The sequence below is a fragment of the Heteronotia binoei genome, chromosome 15 (genome assembly GCF_032191835.1).
Source record: "Heteronotia binoei isolate CCM8104 ecotype False Entrance Well chromosome 15, APGP_CSIRO_Hbin_v1, whole genome shotgun sequence".
NCBI lineage: Eukaryota > Metazoa > Chordata > Lepidosauria > Squamata > Gekkonidae > Heteronotia > Heteronotia binoei.
Window position 1 is genome coordinate 14,115,110 of NC_083237.1, and position 25,719 is coordinate 14,140,828.

General features: G+C 41.6%; 1 protein-coding gene across 1 annotated transcript; it reads left to right on the forward strand.

Annotated features, from left to right (window-relative positions):
- On the forward strand, window positions 1-25,653 carry LOC132583093 (vomeronasal type-2 receptor 26-like). Its single transcript, XM_060254759.1, has 9 exons — window positions 1-59; window positions 4,612-4,903; window positions 9,613-9,840; window positions 13,150-13,276; window positions 14,052-14,928; window positions 18,816-18,881; window positions 22,631-23,014; window positions 25,078-25,369; window positions 25,591-25,653. The coding sequence occupies exons 1-9, from the start codon at window positions 1-3 to the stop codon at window positions 25,651-25,653; spliced, it is 2,388 nt and encodes a 795-aa protein (XP_060110742.1).
- The last annotated feature ends 66 nt before the right edge of the window (window positions 25,654-25,719 follow it).

The following is a 25,719-nucleotide window of genomic DNA, read 5'->3' on the forward strand; positions in this document are numbered from 1 at the left end:
ATGCGTGGGAAGGCCCTCTCCCAGCAGGCGCTGGCCGACCTCCGCATGATTCAACGGAGGTGGCCTGGTGTTACCTTGGTGTGGTCGGCAATTTTGCCGCGGAGGGTGTGGAGGCATGCCATTTCACCCGGTGGTGTTGAACGTGCCAGGCGTAAGGCCAATAGGGCCATTCAGAAAGCCATGGAGGGGGGATTGGGAATTTTTCTCCCGCATCCGGCCATACGGGTCGAGCGAGCCGACCTGTATCGGCCGGATGGCGTCCATCTTTCAGATATGGGTAACCGGGCCTTCTTGGACGAGATTCGGCAGGGGGTGCGGTTGGCTCTGGGCCACCCGTTGGGGCGCTAATGCCTAAGCAGAGGCTTGGCATTGGCGGTGGCTGGAGGAGGTTTGGCCACAGGGTTTTCCAGGGGAGCACCTATGGCCTAGCACCGTTGGTGCGGTGGTCTGCAGGAACCGTAGATGGGCTACACGGCTCAGTGGGGGAATGCAGATCACAGGGAGCCTCACCTGGGTGGATCTTTCCATGGGGATTGATGCCAGCCCAGAGGGTGATGGCTGGAGGCCTGGCCGCTCAGCTACAGCCCGAATACGGCGGGCTTGTGCTGGGGGCAGGGTGGCTCGCCCTTTGGACAAGGCGGGGTCCAGGTGTTGACCCCAGGGCTTGTCTGGTTCTGTTCTTCACCCCCTGCCAGTTACAGTTGTTAATTGTTAATAAAGCGGCCCGATTTAAAACCCAACACTTGTGTCTGCCTCTTCATTCCGACTGGGGGGGGCAAGGTCCGGCCCTTTCCCAGCCAAGCCGGCTTGCAGGCACTTAGGCTGGGGGCCGTCTTTGCCTCTCCGGAAGGAGGGAGGGGCGACATCACCCGACATACGGGTGCTTGTCCTGGGCGCGGAGCTGGGGCTTTATAAGCCCCGGCTCCCCGCCCCTCAGCACGCAGTTTCTTTGGCTCTCTGCCCGCCCACCCTTCCCTTTTTGGCAGTACAGGCGTATGCCGGTCGCCTTATTTGGGGCCAGGTAGGAATTTTTTCACTTCCACACAATTGGCTCACGTGGGGGTGTTTTTCGCCTACCTTGTACAGCCTAGTAGGTTAGGTTGTAGTGTATTTGTTTTGGTCGCAGGCTGGAGGAGCTTTGGCCACAGGGTTTTCCAGGGGAGCACCTATGGCCTAGCACCGTTGGTGCGGTGGTCTGCAGGAACCGTAGATGGGCTACACGGCTCAGTGCGGGGAATGCAGATCACAGGGAGCCTCACCTGGGTGGATCTTTCCATGGGGATTGATGCCAGCCCAGAGGGTGATTACTGGAGGCCTGGCTGCTCAGCTACAACCCGAATACGGCGGGCTTGAGCTGGGGGCAGGGTGGCTCGCCCTTTGGACAAGGCGGGATCCAGGTGTTGACCCCAGGGCTTGTCTGGTTCTGTTCTTCACCCCCTGCCAGTTACAGTTGTTAATTGTTAATAAAGCGGCCCGGTTTAAAACCCAACACTTGTGTCTGCCTCTTCATTCCGACTGGGGGGGCAAGACCATTGTTTCACACAGGGCTTTTTAAAAGAAAAAGGCGAGCAGAAGCTCCTTTGCATATTAGGCCATGCCCCCTGGCATCACCATAGTTTCACACAGGGCTTTTTAAAAAGAAAAGCCCAGCAGGAACTCATTTGCCTATTAGGCCACACCCCCTAATACCAAGGCAGCCGGAACTGTTTTCCTGTGCATTTCTGCTCAAAAAAAGGCCTGAATAAAAGGAATCAATTCCAGTTATGACCTCTTCTGCCTTGTCACTAGCAACAAACCCTCAGAGATTATGAGTATCCCTGTAATTATCGTAATCACTGTCATTTATATTCTCAGTTCAAGTTCCAGAGGCTTTCCAGAAAGAAAAAAAAAACCCTGTTCCATTTACACATCAGATCAGGCAATAGAGATAAACAGTTTTCCAGTTTCTGCTAATTGTCTCTTGATTGGCATGCAAATTTACTTCTGGAACCCTTCTGGGATTACTGATGGTGATGATGGTAGCTGAACCTTTTAATATAGCTACTTGGTCGAGTAAACTGCAATCCTGGACACTTTGTTGTAGGCTTTCAAATGTTAGCGATGATGCTAAAAATTTCTTCAGGAGAGTCTACAACAAGAAGACTTCTGTGATGCTGCTGTTGATACTGTTCCTGATCCCACAACTGGTGTGTGAAGTACATGCATTGCAGTGTACTCAGACAGAACCTCTTCAGATACGACACGAGTGGTACCAGCCCAGTGAGATTATCATTGGTGGGATTGTATCTCTTATTTTTCATAACATCTCCCCAGTTCTCTTTGTGAAACACCCTTCTGAGGCATCTTCTAACTTTCCCATGTAAGGAATCAATTGTGTCCCTATTGAAATGATATTTGAGTTTACTACTTCTGTATATATTTATTCTGCCATATTTAGAGACAGAGAAGAGTAATGTGCATGCATGTTGTTCTGCAAGTAGATTGATATAAATAGTTATGAATGAACAAATGAGTGAATGGATACATTTGCATACCTATCCCACAAACAACATGAGGCAAAATTAATAGTACAAAAAATATTTCGTATGAATAGCTAGTAGATATCAAATATATTTCTTTGGGGTTGCAAAGAGTTACACTCGACTGTGTGAATGAACAACAAATCAAATGTACGTTGAGAATGGAAGAGGCATGGAGATCTAGTATTTTGGTTTCCTTAACCAGTCAAGCACTGGGATTTTAGATTTTTTATAGCATGAGTAAACCTCATTTTTACATTTCTGCATTATGTCGCCTCATTAGATTTTGCATGGTAGCTACAATTCCATTGGGGTCAGGGGTGTATAACCCTCATGTCATCTTCTCACCTGAGAAACTCTAATTAGAATGGGTGATATTATCACAGCTTTTTAAAAATCAGCTTATTTACTTTAATACAAAAACCCACACAACCATTTTAGCCAAAAAATAAAGGATCAAGATACACTGACCTCATGTGACAAGTGTTCAGATGTTGTATACATGGAATGAGATAGTTGAAGCAGATACTGTATAAATTTAGTTTCAGAAAAAAGCTACTAATCAGATGCAGATACATAGATAACTAGCCCAGCTACCTTTTTTTGTACTTTTTGCTATAATGCTATGAAGTTCATTACAAAAGAAGAAAAAGAAAACTGGAATCAATCACAAATATCTAAAGCTGATCTGCGACCATCCATTTATCTTCTCACCAAGAAAGGGAGAGTTTGCCATTGAACTCAAATAAGCCAGAAGCCCTTTTTGAAATGAGGATTTCTTCAAAAGAAATCAAGTATCCACCTCATTTAGAAAAATTAGGAAAGTTACCTCCGTGCTAGCTCCATGCTAGAAAGGGACAATTCTATCCCAACAGGACTATGACAGGGATAGAGAAGGGCAGGGATTTCATCTGGAAATTATGACCTTCAGAACCCCAAGACATTTGGGTGACATTTTTAGGGTGACCAACACAACGTTTTCGTAGTAAAATAACAGTGTGATGTTACTAATGCATCTATATGCAAATTGCTTTATAGAATAATGAGGAGTGAGCATTGCCAAAACCCAGTAGATATCAACTGTTCTTATTGTGGTAACCTAAGGACGTTTTGAATGCTTCATTTTATTTGTCTGACCCATCTATGTATTGCAATTTATTTGTACTTCTAATGTCATGGGATAGTTGCTCAAAGTATTGGTCAGAAGGTTCATGGGGCACAGAATAGCTGTGCTCTGCAATTTCTCTCAGTCTGGCAATCATGAGTCACTAATTTCTATTTGTGTATTGGCAAAGATCTAGCAAGAATGGAAAAACGAAGGATTTAAACCATACCTTTAAAAATAAGATGAGGATGCAAAATATCTGGATTATGGATGGTACAAGAACTATATATCACAATACAAGTCAACATGTGGCATTTATGATTTTAAATGCTGTTCCGTGAAAAGTTAAAGTTATGCTCCATTCTGCTTCTTAGAGAGTTCATTCAATAATTGTACAATTTATTTTATTATGCACTTCTGAGTTGCATTTCACATTATTATTTAACTTCTTTTCTTCCATTCTAACCAATACAGTTGCAGGAGTTTATACGGCATATCATGTGTTGATTTTTCAAAATATAGCAAAACTGCTTTGAGTTGCAGCATCCTCTCCACAAAGAACAGTAAAATGTTTCAGTCCCCTTAGTTCACAACAATGGACCCTAAGAGAAGAAATGAAAAAGCTGTAGAACACACAAATATTTTCTTCATGTTTATGAACTCCTTGGCAATATCTTTAGCACAGACAACAGATTCTCCAGCAAAGGATGTAGTGGGGGATAATGAACTGAATTGATGACATGCCTTGCTTTACTTATTTTAATTGTGAATATTTATAGCCTGCATATGTATTTACGATAAATGAATTAAGATAAATCGACAAGACATATTAGTTTACAAATGGCATCAGGCTGTAGTATATACACTCCTTTGGGGTGCTGGCTGATCCAGCTAGGCTCTTCACATTTTTATAAGCTGTATTATAATATTCTGGTCTTAGGTAGGGTTGAATTCTCTAATGATACCAAGAGGTCATTTTATTTGCAGTTTGGTCCCCAAGTTCTATCAGCACGTTCTGGCCTTGGTTTTTGCCATCAAGGAGATCAATGAGAATCCCTCAATCTTACCCAACGTCTCCCTTGGATTCCACATTTATGACAACTACAATAATGCATGGATGACCTACCGCACCACTATGGACCTTCTCTTCAAATCACACACTTTCATCCCCAACTATGAGTGTGGCATTCGGAAAGGTCTCATAGGAATTGTTGGTGGACTTGGTTTGGACACCACCTCACATGTTGCAGACCTTTCCAGCCTTTACAAGATTCCACAGGTAGGATGAATGAATAGGGTCCTTTTGGTTTCTAAAGATTTTTTATGGCTCATTTGAATCAGCAAATGCCCACAGAAATCTTCATCTGGCTCATTGGTCATTACTTCCCCCACCATAGCTGGCAGAGCTTTATAGTAAAGCATTATTCCTTGTTTCTTGCCTTAGCAGCTGGTTGGTTTCAGTTCCGAGACTATACTAAGCACTTTACTAGAAGTCAAGAAGAAAGCATAAATTGATGTGTCATGAAGGGATCGATGCTGGTGGTGAAACTTCTAACGAATCCTATCATTCTGCTACAACTGCATAAATTACTTCATACTCTGCACAAATGTGCAAAGTTTTTTGCCACCTCCTGACCACAAAGTCGGAACACTTAATTTCCCAGGAACCAGATCAGTAGTGGCACTTTTGCAATGGTTTCTGCTGAGAATTGTCATCATGATTGATAATACAAGGCAACTGTGTGTGTGTGTTTTAGAGTATTTATTTATTTATTTATTTATTTATTTATTTATTCTTCGTATTTATATCCCGCCCTCCCCACCGAAGCAGGCTCTGGGCAGCTAACAAAAATTAAACACCAAACAGTAAAAACAGTGAGCAAACAATTAAATTAACTATCAATTACAGGTTAAACAATTAAAACAATTTAACCAATTAAACAATCAAAACAGTTTAAAATAATTTAAACAATTTTTGGTAGTAGAGTTGCTACAATACATACAGCGGTGTTGGGCATCTACTTATTCTTCGTATTTATATCCCGCCCTCCCCACCGAAGCAGGCTCTGGGCAGCTAACAAAAATTAAACACCGAACAGTAAAAACAGTGAGCAAACAATTAAATTAACAGTGAGCAAACAATTAAATTAACTAACTGACTAAAGGCCAGTCGAAATAGAGGGGTTTTTTTCAGGCCTTGCGGAACTGGGCAAGGTTCCGCAAGGCCTTACATCTTCTGAGAGTTGGTTCCACCAATATTTCAATATATGGCCAATCTACATTACTGCTTATTCTAATAAACTGATAAATTTTGAGGTAGCCTGTACTAGGCACAGAAGTATAATTCTAGCAGGAGCTCCCTTGTACAATAAGCCACACAGCCCTGATGTAGCCAATCATCCAAGAGCTTGCAAAAAAGAGCCTTGTAAGCTTACACAGGACTGGCTACATCAGGGGATGTAGCCTAATATGCAATTGATCTTCTGCTAGAATTCTACCCCTGACTAGGCATATTGATCTATGACATTAATGTGATTAATGTACCATACATATAATTAGTGAAGACAACATGTTATGAGTGAAGGTGCAGCCATTCTAGCCTTTTTTTCTAAAAGGTGTCCTTTTGGTTTCTAAAGATTTCTTATGGATCATTTGAATCAGCACCAAAGAATCCAACAAATTTCCTTCCTTTTTACCGTATGGTAGCCAATGAGGCCCTTCAGTACATAGGAATTGTCCAGCTACTTCTGCATTTCAGGTGGAAATGGGTTGGGCTTTTCATAAAGGATGATGAAAGTGGAGAACATTTCTTGCAGACATTGGAGTCAAAGCTTTCCAAGAATGGAATCTGTACAGCTTTCATAATAAGGAATCAAGTAAATTTGCATTTTGATAGTATGTTACACGTGTTCCAAGACTCTTACAGTAATAGTTCAGATTTAGTAGAAAGTACAGCCAAGATAGTTGTTGTCTATGGAGAGACAGTCACCATTACGCGGCTGGCATGGATCATATGGCTGCCCTTTGTAATGGCACCAGTACAAGAGTCACATTATTTGGAGAAGACCTCTTCAGGAAGGGTATGGATTGTGACTGCCCAGATTGATTTCGCTTTCGATACCTTGCAAAAAACTCTTGATGTGCACATGTTCCATGGTGCTCTTTCCTTCACAATTCAGAAAAATAAGATCCCAGGGTTCCAAATATTTCTTCAGAGTATCGATTCTGCCTTGAAAAACAAAAATGGTTTTATCAAAGACTTCTGGGAACAAGTATTCCATTGTGAATTTTTGGATTCCATTGACACAACCGACATTGATGAAACGTGTACTGGAGATGAGAGAGTGGAAAGTGTTCCAGCACCTTTTTTTGAAATGAGCATGACTGGCCACAGCTACAGTATCTATAATGCTGTCTACGCTCTGGCACATGCATTACATATGAAGTACACAGCAAGAACCAGGCACAGAGCAATTAAATATGGGGACAGACTGGGTATTCTGAATTTGGAGACCTGGAAGGTAATTCCGCCCCATTGTCCATGATTTCTACTGTGACTTTGGTTCAAACCCATTATTGTGAATTTCATCTATCAGTGTGTCATTTACCAGGACTCAGTTACAAAAGCATTGGCACACTTTTATTCTCCCTTGACTAACTCCCTTCCTTGCCAGATATAGATACATCAAAATAATTTTGTTCAGGGGTCGTTTTATAGGAAGATAAGTGGTGGGGCTCATCCAGGAATTGTTATCAATCTGCCCCTAGTATTCAAAGGACATGGTGGAAAGGAGGAGGTAAACTCTCAGAAAGGTTCAGGAGCTGTGCTCCTGTGAGTTTCAGCTGAATCCAAGCCCTGATTTTCTTTATATTTTCCTTATACTATATTATAATGACATGAGCCAAACCACAAGACAAAATCTGTCATAAATTTTGTCCCTGTTCACAGTTCACAAGCAGGAGCTCATGGTTCCTGTTTCACATCTACCATCATGAACGTCCATGAATTTTTAAAGCAGGGGTGTCAAACTTGCAGTCCATGGACCTAATCCAGCCCCAGAGAGCTCCAATGAGGCCTGCCAGCAAATGGCCTTCATCTGCTTCCTTCTCCCTCTCCTGCTTCCTTTGGTAGCCATTTTTATGTTTCTTTCTGTGATGCTGCCAAGCCAAGCAGCCTTTTGCACTTTCCCTCTTACCCCTGCTTTTCCCAAAGGGAGGAGGATGGAGGAGGAACCTCAGCCAATGGACAAGCTTGACTCTGCAATTCTGGTGTGAAATTGATAGAGCCTGGATCTCTTAATCAAACAGCAGAGCTATAGAGCCAAGCCCCTGCATTGGCTGAGGCTTCTCCTTCTCCCTCCTTCTCCCTTGGGGAAGACGGAGAGGGAAGAGGGAAAGAATAGAAGCTGCTTTGCACAGCTGCTTCAATCCCTCTGGAGATTCAAGGAATGAGCTTTTTACCTTGCTATTCTCTCTCTCTCTCTCTCTCTCATATTGTGAGTATGTGTATTTTTAAGCTCCTTTTGTCAGAGCTCTCCTGAGTGCAACTGGATTTTCTCCTGCTTTTCACTGTATCCATGCCCTTATCTAATCTTTCTCAATAGGAAAACAATGGGAACTATTTAGATGAAGAATAACCACAGTCCACAGTGAGGTGGATTTGGTGGAGAGTTTGTGCCCAGCACATTTCCTGTGTAGATTGGAGATTTTGAGCCTAGACTTCCCAGAGAGTAGGTAGATAGTGACCACTATACTGGTTGTCTCTGTTCTTGCACTGACTCACAGGAGTTGTAGTTATTTTTCTGGGGAAGATGATGGGTTTATAGATAAACACATAGCCCTCAGTCTATGTCATGGTGCCTTCACATGTTCATAACCGGCACAAAAAAACCCCAATTCATCTACAAAAGCTCACAATGCCCAGCCATTTCACCTTTTTCTCTTGGGTCTTAGGGCACAGAGCAGTGACGATGAAATTTCTTTAGTGAATGTCAATAAAGCAAAAGTAAGCTCGCACTTTACAGATACACCCCTTAACAGCATAGTCAAGATTGCTACAGCAAAACCATCTCCAAATTTTGACGCAGTAATCCAGAGCAAGAGGTATCAGTTAGAAGAGACTATTAAACAAAATATTGCAAACATACAAAGGTTTTAAGCAAATTTTATTTTAAATAAAAAAGATCTTTAGTTGTGTTTGTCTGTGAGCTATAAAGTTTATATCTCTGCTACCTGGCATTATGACAGGCATGGCGCAGCCCACCAAGTCCTCATTATGTCGGATCCAATCCTCATAACGAATGAGTTTGACACCCCTGTTTTAAAGCAATTTGTAGTGGAACATGGATGAGACAGAAAGAAGAAATTTAAAGGGACTCTGAGCCCCTTTAAACACCTGGTTTTTGTTCACCATGAAAGTTGGAAAAAATCTGAGTGGTAGGGATGTGCTCCCTGTCTCTCAGCTGTTTTGAGGGGGTTTTTTGGTAGTCCCTTTAAAGTTTAAAAAGTCAGCACAAGGCAGCCCAAAACAGCTAAGCATCATGGAAAATACTGTTCCCCACTGTTCAGGGTTGTTTTTTTAATTTCTGCAAACCCCATTTAAAGGGACTGTGGTCCTTTTTAATAGGGCTTTCAGTGCCATGAACCACAAGCTGGCTTAGTTCATGAACAAGCCTCCTGGTTTGGTTCAAGGTTCAGTTTGGGGGTGAAGCCGCTAACCGTGAACCAAATCACATTTTCCTGGATTGTGCCCACCTCTAGTCCAATATGGATATTTTTAGGCATTTCAGTTAGTTCCTGAAAATGATAAAACATCCACATTCATGCTTATCAATAGTTTGTCTTTATCTGCCACTTCATATGTCATATACCTTTAAATGCAATATAACTGCATTCCAAAAATGATAACCTAGATCAAGATAATCAAAATGCAGAAACTATTTCCCAGAACATTTCAATGGCCTTAACTTTCTCAGTCTTTCCATGTAGATTCACTCGTTCCTTCAGAAGATCTCTTTTAACAACAGTGCTGGAGATGAAATTCAGTTTAATGAGGATGGGGAACTAGCAGCTGGATTTGATGTGACAAACTTGATTACTTTCCCAAATAACTCCTATGCCCAAGTGAAAGTTGGAATGCTGGATCCTCAGGCTCCTCCAGGAAAAGAGCTCACCATGGATGAGGACAAAATTGAGTGGCACAAAGTCCTCACTCAGGTGGGATAAGAACTGCATAGTTTCTCAAACAGCAAGATTCATAGTAGTTTGTAGAAAATGGTTTTTCATATAAAGAGAACAAATGGAATGTCTTCTTGATGTTTAGCTGAGAAATCTCACAAAATGAATGGAGCAAATGGTAGTGCTATAACTCTGGCCAAGCATGGGGAACAGTCATAGTTACTGTTGGATTATATCCTTTCCAACAGAGAAGGAACTAGACTTGGTGATGCTGAACCATTCCCTTGAGGTTCTGTTTAGCACACGGATTTCCACATGAAGCTCTGATTCATTTAGGCTCTTAAACATTGCATTGGATCGTAGAAAAAGTTCATCTTTTTTCAAATTAGGTTATTAAATATGGTGATGATATACAGGTATATCTGTATTTAACTAAGCCTCAAGAGGAAGACAGATATGTACTGAACAAACATATGGAAGTTATGGTTAGGTAGATCAATTGGGACAAGTTTTAACTTAATTCACACAAGAAGGCAAGGTGCTGGTGAAGAAGTAGATATTGTGGAAGGGAGTGACTTACCGTATTTTTAGGACCATAAGACGCACTTTCCCCCCCCAAAAAAGTGAGGGGAAAAGTGTTTGCGTCTTATGGAGTAAAGGTACATACCTTCCTGGGGGGGGGTGGAATTTGTTGCCTCTGCCTCTGATCCCAGCGCTTCCCCCGTGCCTGCCTGCCTGGCTCCAGCTTCTTCCAGCAAGCGCTGGGATCGCTCCATGCTGCCGCCACCGCAAACCCAGCGCTTCGCGAGCGCCGGCTGCTGAGAGGGCAGCGTGCTTCCTCCATGCCTGTCTGCCTGGCTCCAGCTCTGACGCTTACAGCAAGCACCAGGATTTCTCCCTCCGCTTTCCCATCCCGGCGCTTGCTTTAAGCATCAGAGCTGGAGCCAGGCAGACAGGCACGGAGGAAGCACCCGCCCCCTCTGCAAACCCAGTGCTTCGCGAGCACCAGCTGTGGAGGGGGCAGCGTGCTTCCTCCTTGCCTGTCTGCCTGGCTCCAGCTCTGATGCTTAAAGCAAGCGCTGGGATCGGAGGGCGGAGGGAGCGATCCTGGTGCTTGCTGTAAGCATCAGAGCTGGAGCCAGGCAGACAGGCACGGAGGAAGCACGCTACCCTCTCCGCAGTCAGCACTCGCGAAGCGGTGGGTTTGCGGTGGGGGCAGCGTGGAGCAATCCCAGAGCTTGCTGGAATAAGTTGGAGCCAGGCAGGCAGGTGTGGGGGAAGCGCCGGGATTGGAGGCGGAGGCAGCGGATCGCCCCCCAGGAGGAAGGTGCGTCCTATCGTCCGGAGCGCCTTATGTTCGGAAAAATACGGTACTTCTCTTCAAAGGGCTAATGTTATGCCATTCACCTGAGGGAAAGAGCTTGGTGGATTCTCTAGGACTCAGGTGCTGCAAGAGTTCATGGGACAATCTTGAAGTGACTGATCTTGTTTCTCCAAGATCAAAGACCATGGGTGCTGCTGGAGGGGGTGGTAGTGAATGTCAATTAGACACCCAATAATATCTGGTGTACCTCAATGGGCAATCCTCTTTCCAATGCTTATATCCATGTGCACCCCTTACCCAGCTCGTTTGGAGATTTGGGCTATATCTGTTGATGGGAAGCTGAATCCAACTACGATGGAAGTTCTGTGGCTAGGCAGGGTGACTGAGGATTGGGAGCCAACTCCCAGCACTTGACAGGGTGCCTCTTTCACTGACACCTACCATCAGGAAACTGGGGGTGATCTTGTACCCAATTATATCTGTAAAAGCTCAGATCACCAATGTTGTCCAACAGGCAGTTTTTGACTGTGCCAACTCAGACAACTGGCCCCATCTGTCTTGCCCTGACCTTGCTACAGTAACACATGGTATGGTCATCTCCAGGCTGGATTGCTTTAACTTGCTTTAAGTAGGACTACCCTTGAGACTGACCTTGAAGCTCCAACTGGTCCAAAATTCAAAAGTGCAGGTCCTTATAGGGAACCCCATGTAGGACATGCATATATCCAGTGCTCTGCAAATTGCATTGGTCTCTGAATCTATCAGATTAGATTCAGATTTCTGGTGCTCACCTTTAAAGCTCTTAATGCTCAGGCACCCACACGTCTTCAGGACTGCATCTCCCAGTACATCTCCTGAAGGGCATTGAAATCTGTGGATAAGAGCCTTCTGGTGGTGTCCAGCCCCAAAGTCATGCGGTTGGCCTCAGCCAGGGCTTGGGCCTTCTCTGCCCTGGTCCAGCCTGGTGGAACTCTCTGTTGAGTAGTATCCATGTCCTGTCTGATCTATTATAGATTCACAGGAATGAAAGGCAGAGATGTTCTGCCAGGATCTTGGTTGAGGCCAATGATGGTTCTTTCCATCTGCCTGGCACCTTAGTCCCCTCTGACTGTGTGCTAACATTGCTATCACTGCCATTTTTGTTTTAAAACATTTCAGTGTTTCTGAATGTTTGATATATTGTTTTTAACTTGTTTTTATACTGTACTGGACCAAATCGTTGTAAACCACCCTAAGCCCTGCAGAAGCAGGTAAGGCAGTAAAAAAATCCAATTAAATAGCAATAAATAAAGATCTTTTTTGACTGCTTGTCTACTTCAGACACAATTCAAGGTGTGGCTTAATGTCTTTAACATCTTTTGTGACTCATGGGACTAAGGTTTCAGGCTTCTAGATGGAGATCTCTCAGAATTACAACTGATCTCCAGATGACAGAGATTAGTTTCCCTGAAGAACATGGCTGCTTTGGATGGTGCATTCTATGGCATTATACACAGCTGAGATTCCCCCCGAAACCCTGTCCTCCCCACGATCCACCTGCACGTATCTAGAGTTGGTGACCCTCCCTGGGATCTCCATACCCAGGTACAGTCTCTGCTGACCTGAAACTACATACAGACATAAGTCAAATTAGGAAGAACTTTTGGGTTTCTTCTCAATCTGTACAGTAAGAAATGTTGTAATAAAAGAACTGCTGTAGTAAGAGCAAGCCCCCACCGTCCCGGGATGTATAACCAATCATTTGGAAATACCTTCAGGAAGATATTGTGGAAGGAGCACTCTCCAGCTATTTCACACAGAACACACAAAACATTTATGTTCTTACAGAAAGCCGTTATGGAAATAATGTTTACAATGCAGATTGTGTTTCAAATTTCTTCTTCTTGTTGAATAAGAAGATGATGATGATGTTTATTTTAAGCAGCTCTCTGTTCCAGAAAGTATTGTTTATGCATTTTTAAAAATGTTAACAAGTATTTAAACAACTTCTTCCAACTTTGAATTCTTTCTTTGCTCAAGGGTAGGTTCCTCCCATTTCTCTGTGCAATGACTTCTGCCTTCCGGGCAAAAGCAGGAAAAAGAAGGAGGGGGAGAAATTCTGCTGTTATGATTGTGTTCTGTGTCCAGAAGGGAAGATATCAAACCAAGAAGGTAGTAGATACGTTGATAAAAATGAGAATCTAACAAATATCCAGAAATCTTCTGGGACTGGAGGCAGGAGTAGTGTTCAGGAGGACCTATATATTTCTGTATGTTTGGACAAAGGGAAAAAATGGCTAGACCTGGTGTTTCAAATGCTCTAGAAACATTCAAAGATCTGTCATTGGAAGAGTAGTGTTTATTGCTTAGGCAGTACAGACAAGGGATGGTGGCAAAATGTCACAAGGCATTTCATTAAAAGGAAGACTCTGCAGACTTTATCATCAGACACCATTCACTGTCTGAGATCTGAGATTCAACATGACATGGAGATGGGAAATTAAAATGTATGACTTCAGTTTGAGCCAAAGGTGAGCCAAGTTGAGTTTGGTGTAGTGGATAAGTGTGTGGACTCTTATCTTGGAGAACTAGGTTTGATTCCCCACTCCTCCACTTGAACCTGCTGGAATGACTTTGAGTCAGTCATAGTTCTGGCAGAGGTTGTCCTGAAAGGGCAGCTTCTGTCAGAGCTCTCTCAGCCCACCCACCTCACAGGGTGTCTGTTGTGGCAGAGGAAGATAAAGGAGATTTTGAGCAGCTCTGAGACTCTGAGATTTGGAGTGGAGGGTAGGATATAAATCCAATATCATCATCATCATCATTAAACTGCTCTGCAATCCTTTGGAAGGTTTGTTAGTACAGAGGTAGGAGGAATCTTGGAAAGGGAGTTTTTAATCCCCAATAAAAATTGCAGTAGCTTTAAAATACTCACATGTTTCTATTTCAGACATGGATTACTGTATCGCTTGCCAAGAAGATCACTATCCAAATAAGGGACAAAATCAATGCATTCCTAAAATTACAAGTTTTCTATCCTCACAAGAAAATTTGGGGATAATTTTAGTTTTTTTGGCTCTTTTCTTTTCTTTGATCACGGTTCTGGTGCTCCTCATCTTCCTTAAGTACCAGGACACTCCCATAGTCAAAGCCAACAACAGAAGCCTCACCTACATCCTACTTGTCTCTCTCCTTCTTTGCTTCCTCTCTTCACTGCTCTTCGTTGGACAGCCTAACAAGGTGACCTGCCTCTTCCGACAAGCAGCTTTTGGCATCATCTTCTCAGTGGCTGTTTCTTCTGTATTGGCAAAAACCATTATTGTGGTCGTGGCTTTTATGGCCTCTAGACCAGGAAACATTTTCAGAAACTGGATGGGGAAAAGACTAGCACATTTGATTGTCTTTGTATGCTCTCTCATTCAAGTAATCATCTGTGTTACATGGTTGGGTACTTTTCCTCCATTCCCAGATTTGGACATGAAGTCACTGACTGAAGAAATCATAATAGAATGTAATGAAGGGTCAGTCACCATGTTTTATTGTGTCTTGGGCTACATGGGATTCCTGGCCACTTTCAGCTTCATTATGGCTTTTCTAGCCAGGAAATTACCTGACACTTTCAATGAAGCCAAGTTTGTCACATTCAGCATGTTGGTCTTTTGCAGTGTTTGGCTCTCTTTTGTCCCAACCTACTTGTGTACAAGAGGAAAAGATATGGTGGCTGTGGAGATCTTCTCCATCTTGGGCTCCAGTGCTGGGTTACTGGGATGCATCTTTTTGCCCAAATGCCATATCATTATCCTGAGGCCTGATCTGAACAGCAAAGAGTATGTAAAAAGGAATAAGAATTAAAGCCTTTGATAATCTATCTGGTCTTCAGTCATGTGTGTCCTTTGAATAATTTATTGAATGGGTCAGGTTGTCTGTTTAACTAGTAAAGACAATGTGCTATTGCAATAAATAAGGTCTACGCCATGCTGGGAATTATTAGGAAGGGAATTGAAAACAAATCAGCCGGTATCATAATGCCCCTTTACAAATCGATGGTGACAAGTACATTTGCATTTTCATAGTATGTTACACATGCTCCAAGAATGTTACAGTAATAGTTCAGATTTAGTAGAAAGTACAGCCAAGGTAGTTGTCTTATGGAGAGACAGTCACCATTATCTGGCTGGCATGGATTATATGGATGCCCATATTAACATCACCAGTACAAGAGTCACATTATTTGGAGAAGACCTTTTCAGGAAAGGTATGGATTGTGACTGCCCAGATTGATTTCGCTTTAATTATGTTGCAAAAGACTCTTGATAGACCAATGTTCCATGGTGCTCTTTCCTTCACAATTCAGAAAAATAAGATCCCAGGTTTCCAAATATTTCATCAGAATTTCAATCCTGCCTTGGCAAACAAGAATGATTTAACTAAAGACTTCTGGGAACAAGTATTCCATTGTGAATTTTTGGATTCCATTGACACAACCGACTTTGATGAAATGTGTACTGGAGATGAGAGAATGGAGAGTGTTCCAGCACCTTTTTTTGAAATGAGTATGACTGGCCACAGCTAAAGCATCTATAATGCTGTCTACGCTCTAGCACATGCATTACATATGAAGTACACATCAAGAACCAGGTACAGAGCAATTAAATATGGGAATCGTCTGGGTACTCTGAATTTGGAGACCTGGAAGGTAATTCCGCCCCATTGTCCATGTTTTCTACTGTGACTTTGGTTCAAACCCATTAGTGTGACATTCATCTATCAGCGTGTCATTTACCAGGACTCAGTTACAAAAGCATTGGCACACTTTTATTCTCTCTTGACTAACTCCCTTCCTTGCCAGATATATAGTCTTATTTTCTTTCTTTTTTTTTAGTTGCCAGGCCAAATATTTACCAGGTTTGTTCACACTTTCAAACGATTTCTGTTTCAAATTTTTAAAATTCCATTCTAATTCTTTATTCAGCAAATGTGTAACTTGGGACTGTAATATCGTAATTTCTTTTATTAATTTTTTCTTCCCTGGTCTTTTTTTCAAGTCCTTTTCTTTTTTATTTATTTCATTTTGCAGTGCTGACGGCCTTTCTTCTTTTGCTCTTTTGTCTTTATTATTCAATGTAATTAATATACCCCTCATTACTGCTTTATAAGTGTCCCATACTGTTTGAAATTCCATATCCTCCGTTTCATTTATTTGGAAGAATGCTGCAGTCTCCTTTTCTAAGAATGACACAATGTCTTTATTTTGTAGTAAATCCTCATTAATTCTCCATCTTCTTGATTTCCTTTGCAATTTTGTAGACCAGCATATTGGATTATGGTCCGCCCAAACCTTTGGAAGAATCTCAATTTTTTTTGTTATGAGGCCCAAGCCTTGGGAACCCCATAACATGTCAATTCTGGAAAAAGAATTATGCCTTGCTGAGAAAAATGTATAGTCTCTTACATCAGGGTTGAACTTTCTCCAAATGTCTTCTATTTTTTCCTGTTTAATCAAGTCAAAGAAAGAATTGGGTAGCTTCCCTTCTTTATCATTCTTCTTTGAACTTGATCTGTCAAGATTATTTTGTATTGTCCCATTGAAATCGCCCATCATCAATACCTGATCATAAGTCTTTTCATCCATTTGTCGATTTATGTCTTTAAAAAAATTGTCTTTCGCTCCATTGGGTGCATAAAGTCCTAGTAGTAACGTTTTTTTCACCTCTATCGTCACCTCAACAGCAATATATCTTCCTTCTTTATCTTTAAAGATTAATTTTGGCTCAAGTTGTTCTTTGATGTAAAAGACCACCCCTCTTTTCTTTTGCTCTGCTAGTGAAAAAAATTCCACCCCAAATTTCTATTCCACAAAAATTTACTGTCTTTTGTTGTATATGAACTTCCTGTAAACAAATTATATTACATTTTTGCTTTTTAATCCAATGAAATGTTCTCCTTCTTTTCTGTGGTGAATTTAGTCCGTTTATATTCCAAGATAGTAATTTGTACTCCATTATGATGTTGGTTCTTTATTTTCTTCAAAAAAGCTATGCATCTCTTGTTCACTTCTTATTGTAATCCTCTTGCCATTTTGTTCAAATCCAAGACCCTCCGGTATTATCCATCTATATCTTGTGCCCTCTGCACGTAGCTGGTCAGTTAGCCTCTTGTATTTTTTCCTATCACTGATCACTTGTCTTGGTAGCTCTTTCATTATTTTAACTCTGCTCCCTTCTATTGCCCAGGCTTTTTGGTACCCTTTGCTCAAAATCTTCTCTGCCACCTCTTTTGATCTTAGTCTTATGACAATGTCTCTTGGCAGGCCTTTATTTTTCGCATAAACTGAGTTGACTCTATAGGCACCCTCCAACATACTCTTAAATTTGTCAGGGTCTTCTTCTATGTACTCAGTGATGATATTCACCATATAGCCCTTTAAATCTGCCTCTTCCTTTTCAGGTACCCCTCTCAGACGAACTTGTGATTCCATCAACTTACAATTGTGTATTATGACCTTTTCTTGAAGTTTTAGCAAGGCAGAGGCCTGTGTATCCACTTTCATCTCTACCTCCTTCACTTTATTTTGAGTCTCTTCCTTAAAACCCTCTATCTCTTTCCTAAGATCTCCAACTTCTTTTTTAAAATCTTTTTTCATTGCCAAATGCAATTTGTCCATTGCTTTTAACATTTTTGCCTCCAGAGCATCAAATTGGGACTGCATCTTATCAAATGATTGGGCTCTTGCACGTGTTATTCTTTCTACTGACATATAAAAAATCACCAAACCTTAAAAAAATCCCCACATAAAGTTTAGCATCCAGTCCAATAGCTTAGAGCAAGTTCTTTCAGATGAGACTAATTTCGTTTTCCTCCCTTCTTCCTGAGCAGAGATATTGAATTTTAACAATTTTGACAGTTTTTCTCCCTTTTAAAATGGCAAACGTTATTTCTCTATGGTACAGTTCCAGTCCAGAGAGGTCTTTCTTAGTCTTTCTTGGTCTTGGACTCAATTCCTTCCTGGTTCAAAGGTTGGATGTCACAGCTTTTGTAATCCTTATAGGCTCTAAATTATTGTCCAGCCCCTTTTAGTTTCACTTCCTGTTACAGCTTGGTCTTGCCAGATATAGATACATCAAAATAATTTTGTTCAGGGGTCATTTTGTAGGGAAACAAGAGGTGGAGCTCATCCAGGAATTGTTATGAATCTGCCCCTAGTATTCAAAGGACATGGTGGGAAGGAGGAGTTAAACTCTCAGAAAGGTTCAGGAGCTGTGCTCCTGTGAGTTCCAGCTGAATCCAAGCCCTGATTATGTTTATATCTTCATCATCCTATATTAGAATGGGCATGAGCCAAACCACAAGGCAAAACTGTCATAAATTTTGCCCTGTTCACAGTTCACAAACAGGAGTTCATGGCACATCTATCGTAATGAACGTTCATGAATTTTTAAAGCAGGGGTGTCAAACATGCAGTCCATGGACCTAATCCAACCCCAGAGGGCTCAGATGAGGCCTGCCAGCAAATGGCCATCATCTGCTTCCTTCTCCTACTCCTGCTTCCCTTGGTACCCATTTTTGTATTTCTTCCTGTGATGCTTTCAATCCAAGCAGCCTCTTGCACTTTCCCTCTCACCCCTCCCTTTTCCCAAAACAGCTAAGCATCATGGAGCAAACTGATCCCCACTGTTCAGGGGTTTTTGTTTTTTGTTTTTTGCTTTCTGCTGAGGCTTCTCCGGGAAAAGAGCTCACCATGGATGAGGACAAAATCGAGTGGCACAGAGTCCTCACTCAGGTGGGATAAGAACTGTATAGTTTCTCAAACAGCAAGATTTATAGTAGTTTGTAGAAAATGGTTTTTCATATAAGGAGAAGAAATGGAATGTCTTCTTGATGTTTAGCTTAGAAATCTCACAAAATGAATGGAGCAAATGGTACTGCTGCAACTCTGGCCAAGCATGGGGAACAGTCACAGTTACTGTTGGATTATATCCTTTCCAACAGAGAAGGAACTAGACTTGGCGATGCTGAACCATTCCCTTGTGGTTCTATTTAGCACAAGGATTTCCACATGAAGCTCTGATTCATTTAGTCTCTTATACATTGCATTGGATCGTAGAAAAAGTTCATCTTTTTTCAAATTAGGTTATTTAAATATGTTTGTTTTTTCCTTTTAGATGCTGTTGTTCCTGGCCGGGGGAGCAGAGTTCTCATCTGCGGGCACAGTTATGTGTTTTGTTATGCGGGCACAGTTATGCGGCACATCAAGCTCGGAGACCTGCTGTTGGCTCTCTGCTGCAGCTCAGCAAACATGTTACGATAGAATGGAGGGGGCGCCGGGGTCTTCAGTGGCCTGGCTTGCTCCCTCTTTAGTTTCATGGGTGTGGGGGCCCTCCTCCGCAGGTATTTATTATTCACCTGGGAGGGAATGATCTCGGGCTGGTTAAGGGCAAGGCGTTGATCTTGCAGGCCCGAGATGATTTCAGGTACATAAGGAACAGATGGCCTGGTACCATTATAGTTTGGTAGGCCATGATTTCGCGCTTGGTGTGGCGCAGTGCCTGGAATCCAGCTGGGTTAGAAAGGGCTCGTTACAGAGTGAATAAGGAGATTCGCAAGGTTCTGGAGAGTGGTTTGGGCCACTATTTGCCCCATCCGGATATTTCTAAGGAATGTCCTGACCTCTACAGAGGGGATGGGGTGCATCTCTTGGAAAAGGGTAATATGCTTTTCCTGAGGGATTTGCGGCAAGGGCTTGTGTTGGCTTTGGGCCTTTCTGTGGGTGCAAAGCCCTAAGTAGAGACTTGGCCTTAGTTGCAAGTTTTTATGGGGTTTATGGCACCATGCAGCCTGGGGAGGACTGGTTAGCCTCCCCCTTTTGGGGAGTTAGGGGTCTGGCAGGATCAACCTTTGGTGTGGCCCGAGGTGTGTGAAAGCAGACTGTCCTGGAGACTCGATTGGATGGGTGCCTTTCTCTGAGACTCGCATCTGGTGTTTGGGCCCTCCGGTGCAAGCCTCCCTGCTGGGCCTGCCTAACGGGAGCTGTGGCTCACAGCTCCAGCTGGGGGGCCGGGTCTCTCGCCCGCTGAAAAGGCAGGGGAGCGGTCTGAGCTGGCCCTGACCTGGCCGCAGTTCGGTTGCCCTTGCCATTGCTGTGTTATTTAATAAAGTGGCCCATAGTTTCACCAATCTAATTGTGTCTGTCTCTTTATTCCGACTTGGGGGGCAAATGGCAACCCTATGGGTTAGGAAAAGTTTCTATATGGGCACCCCTCGAAACTGTTAACGAGGAAGTGCAAGAAATTAATTGGTGGGAAATGTTAAATCTTAAAGGTTATCACAGAGTGGGGGATATGTTTAGAAGTGAAAAACTTAAACCCTTACAGGAAGTGATAGGTAAAAAATATTGGTTAAAAATAGCTGGGCTATATAAGGCAGTAAAAATGATTAGCGAAAATGAAGAACTCTGGATAGATGCACCAATGGAAGTAATATACAAAGAAATGGCAAAGCAGAAAAAGGGTTTGGTAGGGAAAATATATAGAAAGATGATGATAAATAAGGATAAAATAACAGAATACTTACAAAGGTGATGGAGCCATGAAGGTTAGATATCAGAGAAGATGGCAGATAAAATTATGAAAGGAATAGAAGAAATCAAAGTAACCAAATTTAAAGAACTTGAATATAAATTCCTTACAAAATGGTATAAGACACAAGCACAGCTAGCTAACATGATTCCAGGATTAAGCCCGTTATGCTGCCAGTGTAAACACTCTAAAGGCTGGTATGCACACATGTGGTGGGAATGTTCGGAAGTAAAGACCTTTTGGAAGGAAATTATCAAAATTATTAGAAAAGTATGGAATATAACACTAACTATAGCTTTTAATCTAATGTTGTTAAGTACAAAAGGAGTCCCGATGATGGATAAGAGTATTCAAAATTTAGTTAAGGCTATGATACTGGTGGGAAAGGCAGTTATAGCTTTGGGTTGGAAAGACAAAAGTAAATGGACAGTAGAAATCTGGCACAACTATTTGTTTGAATTTATACAGTCAGACATCGTGGCGTCAATCAACAAAGAGACAACATGGGAAGGGAAATCTAATGAAATTAAGACCAGATGGAAGACCTACCTAGATTGGATATTGAAAGAAGGAAGAAAAGACATTCAGTGGAAGATTAAGGGCGTTTTCGCACTGACCTTAATCGGCAGCGACGTCCCTCTTCACCGCGAAGTGTCTGCGCGGATTTCGCACTAATTGCTCCGCAGAACCCGGAAGAGCCGCATAGTCCTGCGGCTTTTGTGTCGCAAATGTAAACTGGCCAAAAACCAGTTTACATTTGCGACGCAGAAGCCGCGGGACTTTGCGGCTCTTCTGGGTTCTGCGGAGCAATTAGTGCGAAATCCGCGCAGACGCTGCGCGGTGAAGAGGGACGTCGCTCCTGATTAAGGTCAGTGCGAAAACGCTCTAAGACTTTGTGCCCATGGCTCGGGTGAAAAGACTAAGAGTAAATAGAAGGAGGGAGGGTGGGAGGATGGGAGAGATGAAAATGTATATAGCTACAAATTTTTGTTGTAGCATACTAAATAGAACAATAAAAAAAATCACTAATAAAAAAGGGTGGGTACCATCAAGAATAAAACAACTAACACTCACTAAATATAATTAAAACAGTTAAAAATACAGCAAAGGGATAAAACTCTGCCTCGACAGTAATGACTATTTACATTTTATTGCTTTGTTCCTGTAAATCTCTGGTATGAAAAGCAGAGAATGATCTAGCCAAGCGGCTAATTCAGCCCTCTGGCACTTTCCTCTCTCTTACATATTTAGTATTATTAACCTGCATATCATAACCAGGATACTGTTACATGGCCTACAGTTGTTGATACAATCAAGGCTTTTTTAGTAGAAAAAGCTCAGCAAGTAATCCTTTGCATATTAGGCCACACTCCCTGACATCACCATTATTTCACACAGGGCTTTTTAAAAGAAAAAGCCCAACAGGAACTCCTTTGCATTTTAGGCCACACCCCCTGACATCACCATTGTTTCATACAGGGCTTTTTGTAGAAAATGCCCTGCAGGAACTCATTTGCCTATTAGGTCACACCCCCTGATACCAAGCCAGCCAGAACTGTTTTCCTGTGCAATTCTGCTCAAAAATAGCCCAGGATACAAAGAATCAATACCAGTTATGCCCTCTTCTGCCTTGATTCCATTGTGAGGATTACTGAAGGCCAATCTGAGTTAGCATAACCCCAAAGGACTATCCCACTAGAGAGAAGGTGCAATGACAGCATAAGAAAATATGTTTGCTTCAGCACTTGTGACATCAAGATGTCACTAGCTACAAACCCTCAGAGATTATGAGTACCCCTGTAATTATCGTAATCACTGTCATTTATATTCTCAGTTCAAGTTCCAATGACCTTCCAGACGAAAAATAACCCCCTGTTCTATTTACTGATCAGTTCAAGCAATACACATAAACAGTTTTCCAGTTTCTGCTAATTGTCTCTTGATTGGCATGCAGATTTACTTCTGGAACCCTTCTGGGATTACTGATGGTGATCATGGTAGCTGAACCTTTTAATATAGCTACTTGGTTGAGTAAACTGCAATCCGGGACAGTTTGTTGTAGGCTTTCAAATGTTAGCGGTGATGCTAAAAATTTCATCAGGATAGTCTACAACAAGAAGTCTTCTGTGATGCTGCTGTTGATAGTGTTCCTGAACCCTCAACTGGTGTGTGAAGTACGAGCATTGCAGTGTACTCAGACAGAACCTCTTCAGATACAACACGAGTGGTACCAGCCCAGTGAGATTATCATTGGTGGGATTGTATCTCTTATTTTTCATAGTATCCCCAAGATTCTCTTTGTGAAACACCCTTCTGAGGCATCTTCTAACTTTCCCTTGTAAGAAATCAATTGTGCCCCTATTGAAATGATAGTTGAGTTTACTACTTCTGTACATATTTATTCTGCCATATTTAGAGACAGAGAAGAGTAATATGCATGCATGTTGTTCTGCAAGTAGATAGATATAAATAGTTATGAATGAACAAATGATTGAATGGAATGTATACATTTTTCATTATTGAATAAGAGCTACATGGTTACATTTGCATACATATCCCACAAACAACATGAGGCAAAATTAATAGTACAAAAAATATTTCTTATGAATAGCTAGTAGATATCAAATATGTTTCCTTGGGGTCTCAAAGAGTCAGAATCGACTGTGCGAATGAACAACAAATCACATATGTGTTCAGAATGGAAGAGGCATGGAGATCTAGTATTTTGGTTTCCTTAACCAGTCAAGCACTGGGATTTTAGATTTTTTATAGCATCTGGTATTTTACAGGGATGGGGTGCAGATGAGTAAACCTCATTTTTTACAATTCTGCAATATGACTTCTCATTAGATTTTTCATGGTAGCTACAATTACATTGGGGTCAGGGGTGAATAACCCTCATATCATCTTCTCACCTGAGGAGCTCTAATTTGAATGGGTGATATTATCTCAGCTTTTTAAAAATCAGCTTATTTACTTTAATACAAAAACCCACACAACCATTTTAGCCAAAAGATAAAGGGTCAAGATACACTGAGTTAGCCATTGAACTCAATAGGCCAGAAGCCCTTTTTGAAATGAGAATTTCTTCAAAAGAAATCAAGTATCCACCTCATTTAGAAAAATTAGGGAAGTTCCCTCCGTGCTAGCTCCATGCTAGAAAGGGACAATTCTATCCCAACAGGACTATGACAGGGATAGAGAAGGGCAGGGATTTCATCTATGACCTTCAGAACCCCAAGACATTTGGGTGACATTTTTAGGGTGACCAATCCAACGTTTTCATAGTAAAATAACAGCGTGATGTTACTAATGCATCTATATGCAAATTGCTTTATAGAATAATGAGGAGCAAGCATTGCCAAAACCCAGTAGATATCAACTGTTCTTATTGTGGTAACCTAAGGACCTTTTGAATGCTTCATTTTATTTGTCTGAACCATCTATGTATTGCAATTTATTTGTACTTCTAATGTCATGGGATAGTTGCTCACAGTCTTTATTGGTCAGAAGGTTCATGAAGGAATAGCTGTGCTCTGTACTTTCTCTCAATCTGGCAATCATGAGTCACTAATGTCTATTTGGATATTGGCAAAGATCTAGCAAGAATAGAAAAACAAAGGATTTAAACCATACCTTTAAAAATAAGATGAGAATGTAAAATGTCTCGATTATGGATGGTACAAGAACTCTAGATCACAATACAAATCAACACATGTGGCATTTATGATTTTAAATGCTGTTCTATGAAAAGTTAAAGTTATGCTCCATTCTGCTTCTTAGAGAGTTCATTTAAAAATTGTACAATTTATTTTATTGTGCACCTCTGAGTTGCATTTAACATTATTATTTGTTTAACTTCTTTTCTTCCATTCTAACCAATACAGTTGCAGGAGTTTATATGGCATATCATGTGTTGATTTTTCAAAGTATAGCAAAACTGCTTTGAGTTGCAGCATCCTCTCCACAAAGAACAGTAAAATGTTTCAGTCCCCTTAGTTCACAAAAATGGACCCTAAGAGGAGAAATGAAAAAGCGTAGAACACACAACTATTTTCTTCATATTTATGAACTCCTTGGCAATATGTTTATCATAGACAACAGATTCTCCAGCAAAGGATGTAGTGGGGGATAATGAACTGAATTGATGGCATGCATTGCTTTGCTTATTTTAATTGTGAATATTTATATCCTGCATATGTATTTACGATAAATGAATTAAGATAAATACTCAAGACATATTAGTTTACAAGTGGCATCAGGCTGTAGCATATTCAGTCCTTTGGGGTGCTGGCCGATCCAGCTAGGCTCTTCACACATTTTTATAAGCTGTATTATGATATTCTGGTCTCAGGTAGGGTTGAATTCTTTAATGAAACCAAGAGGTCATTTTATTTGCAGTTTGGTCCCTAAGTTCTATCAGCACGTTCTGGCCTTGGTTTTTGCCATCAAGGAGATCAATGAGGATCCCTCAATCTTACCCAACGTCTCCCTTGGATTCCACATTTATGACAATTACAATAATGCATGGATGACCTACCGCACCACTATGGACCTTCTCTTCAAATCACACACTTTCATCCCCAACTATGAGTGTGGCATTCAGAAAGGTCTCATAGGAATCGTTGGTGGACTTGGTTTGGATACCTCCTCGTATGTGGCAGACCTTTCCAGCCTTTACAAGATTCCACAGGTAGGATGAATGAATAGGGACTATTCCCCAATTTTGCATGTGTCTCTTTAGAGATCTGAAATTACCATTGATCGTAGGAAGAATCCTGTTTTCTATGCAATGGCACAAGTGTGGGCAAATGCCCACAGAAATATTCAGCTGGCTCATTGGTCAATACTTTCCCCACCATAGCTGGCAGAGCTTTATAGTAAAGCATAATTCCTTGTTTGTTGCCTTATCAGCTGGTTGGTTTCAGTTCAGAGACTATACTTAGCACATTAATAGAAGTCAAGAAGAAAGCATAAATTGGTGTGTCATGAAGGGATCAATGCTACTGATGAAACGTTTTTATCAATCCTATCATTCTGCTA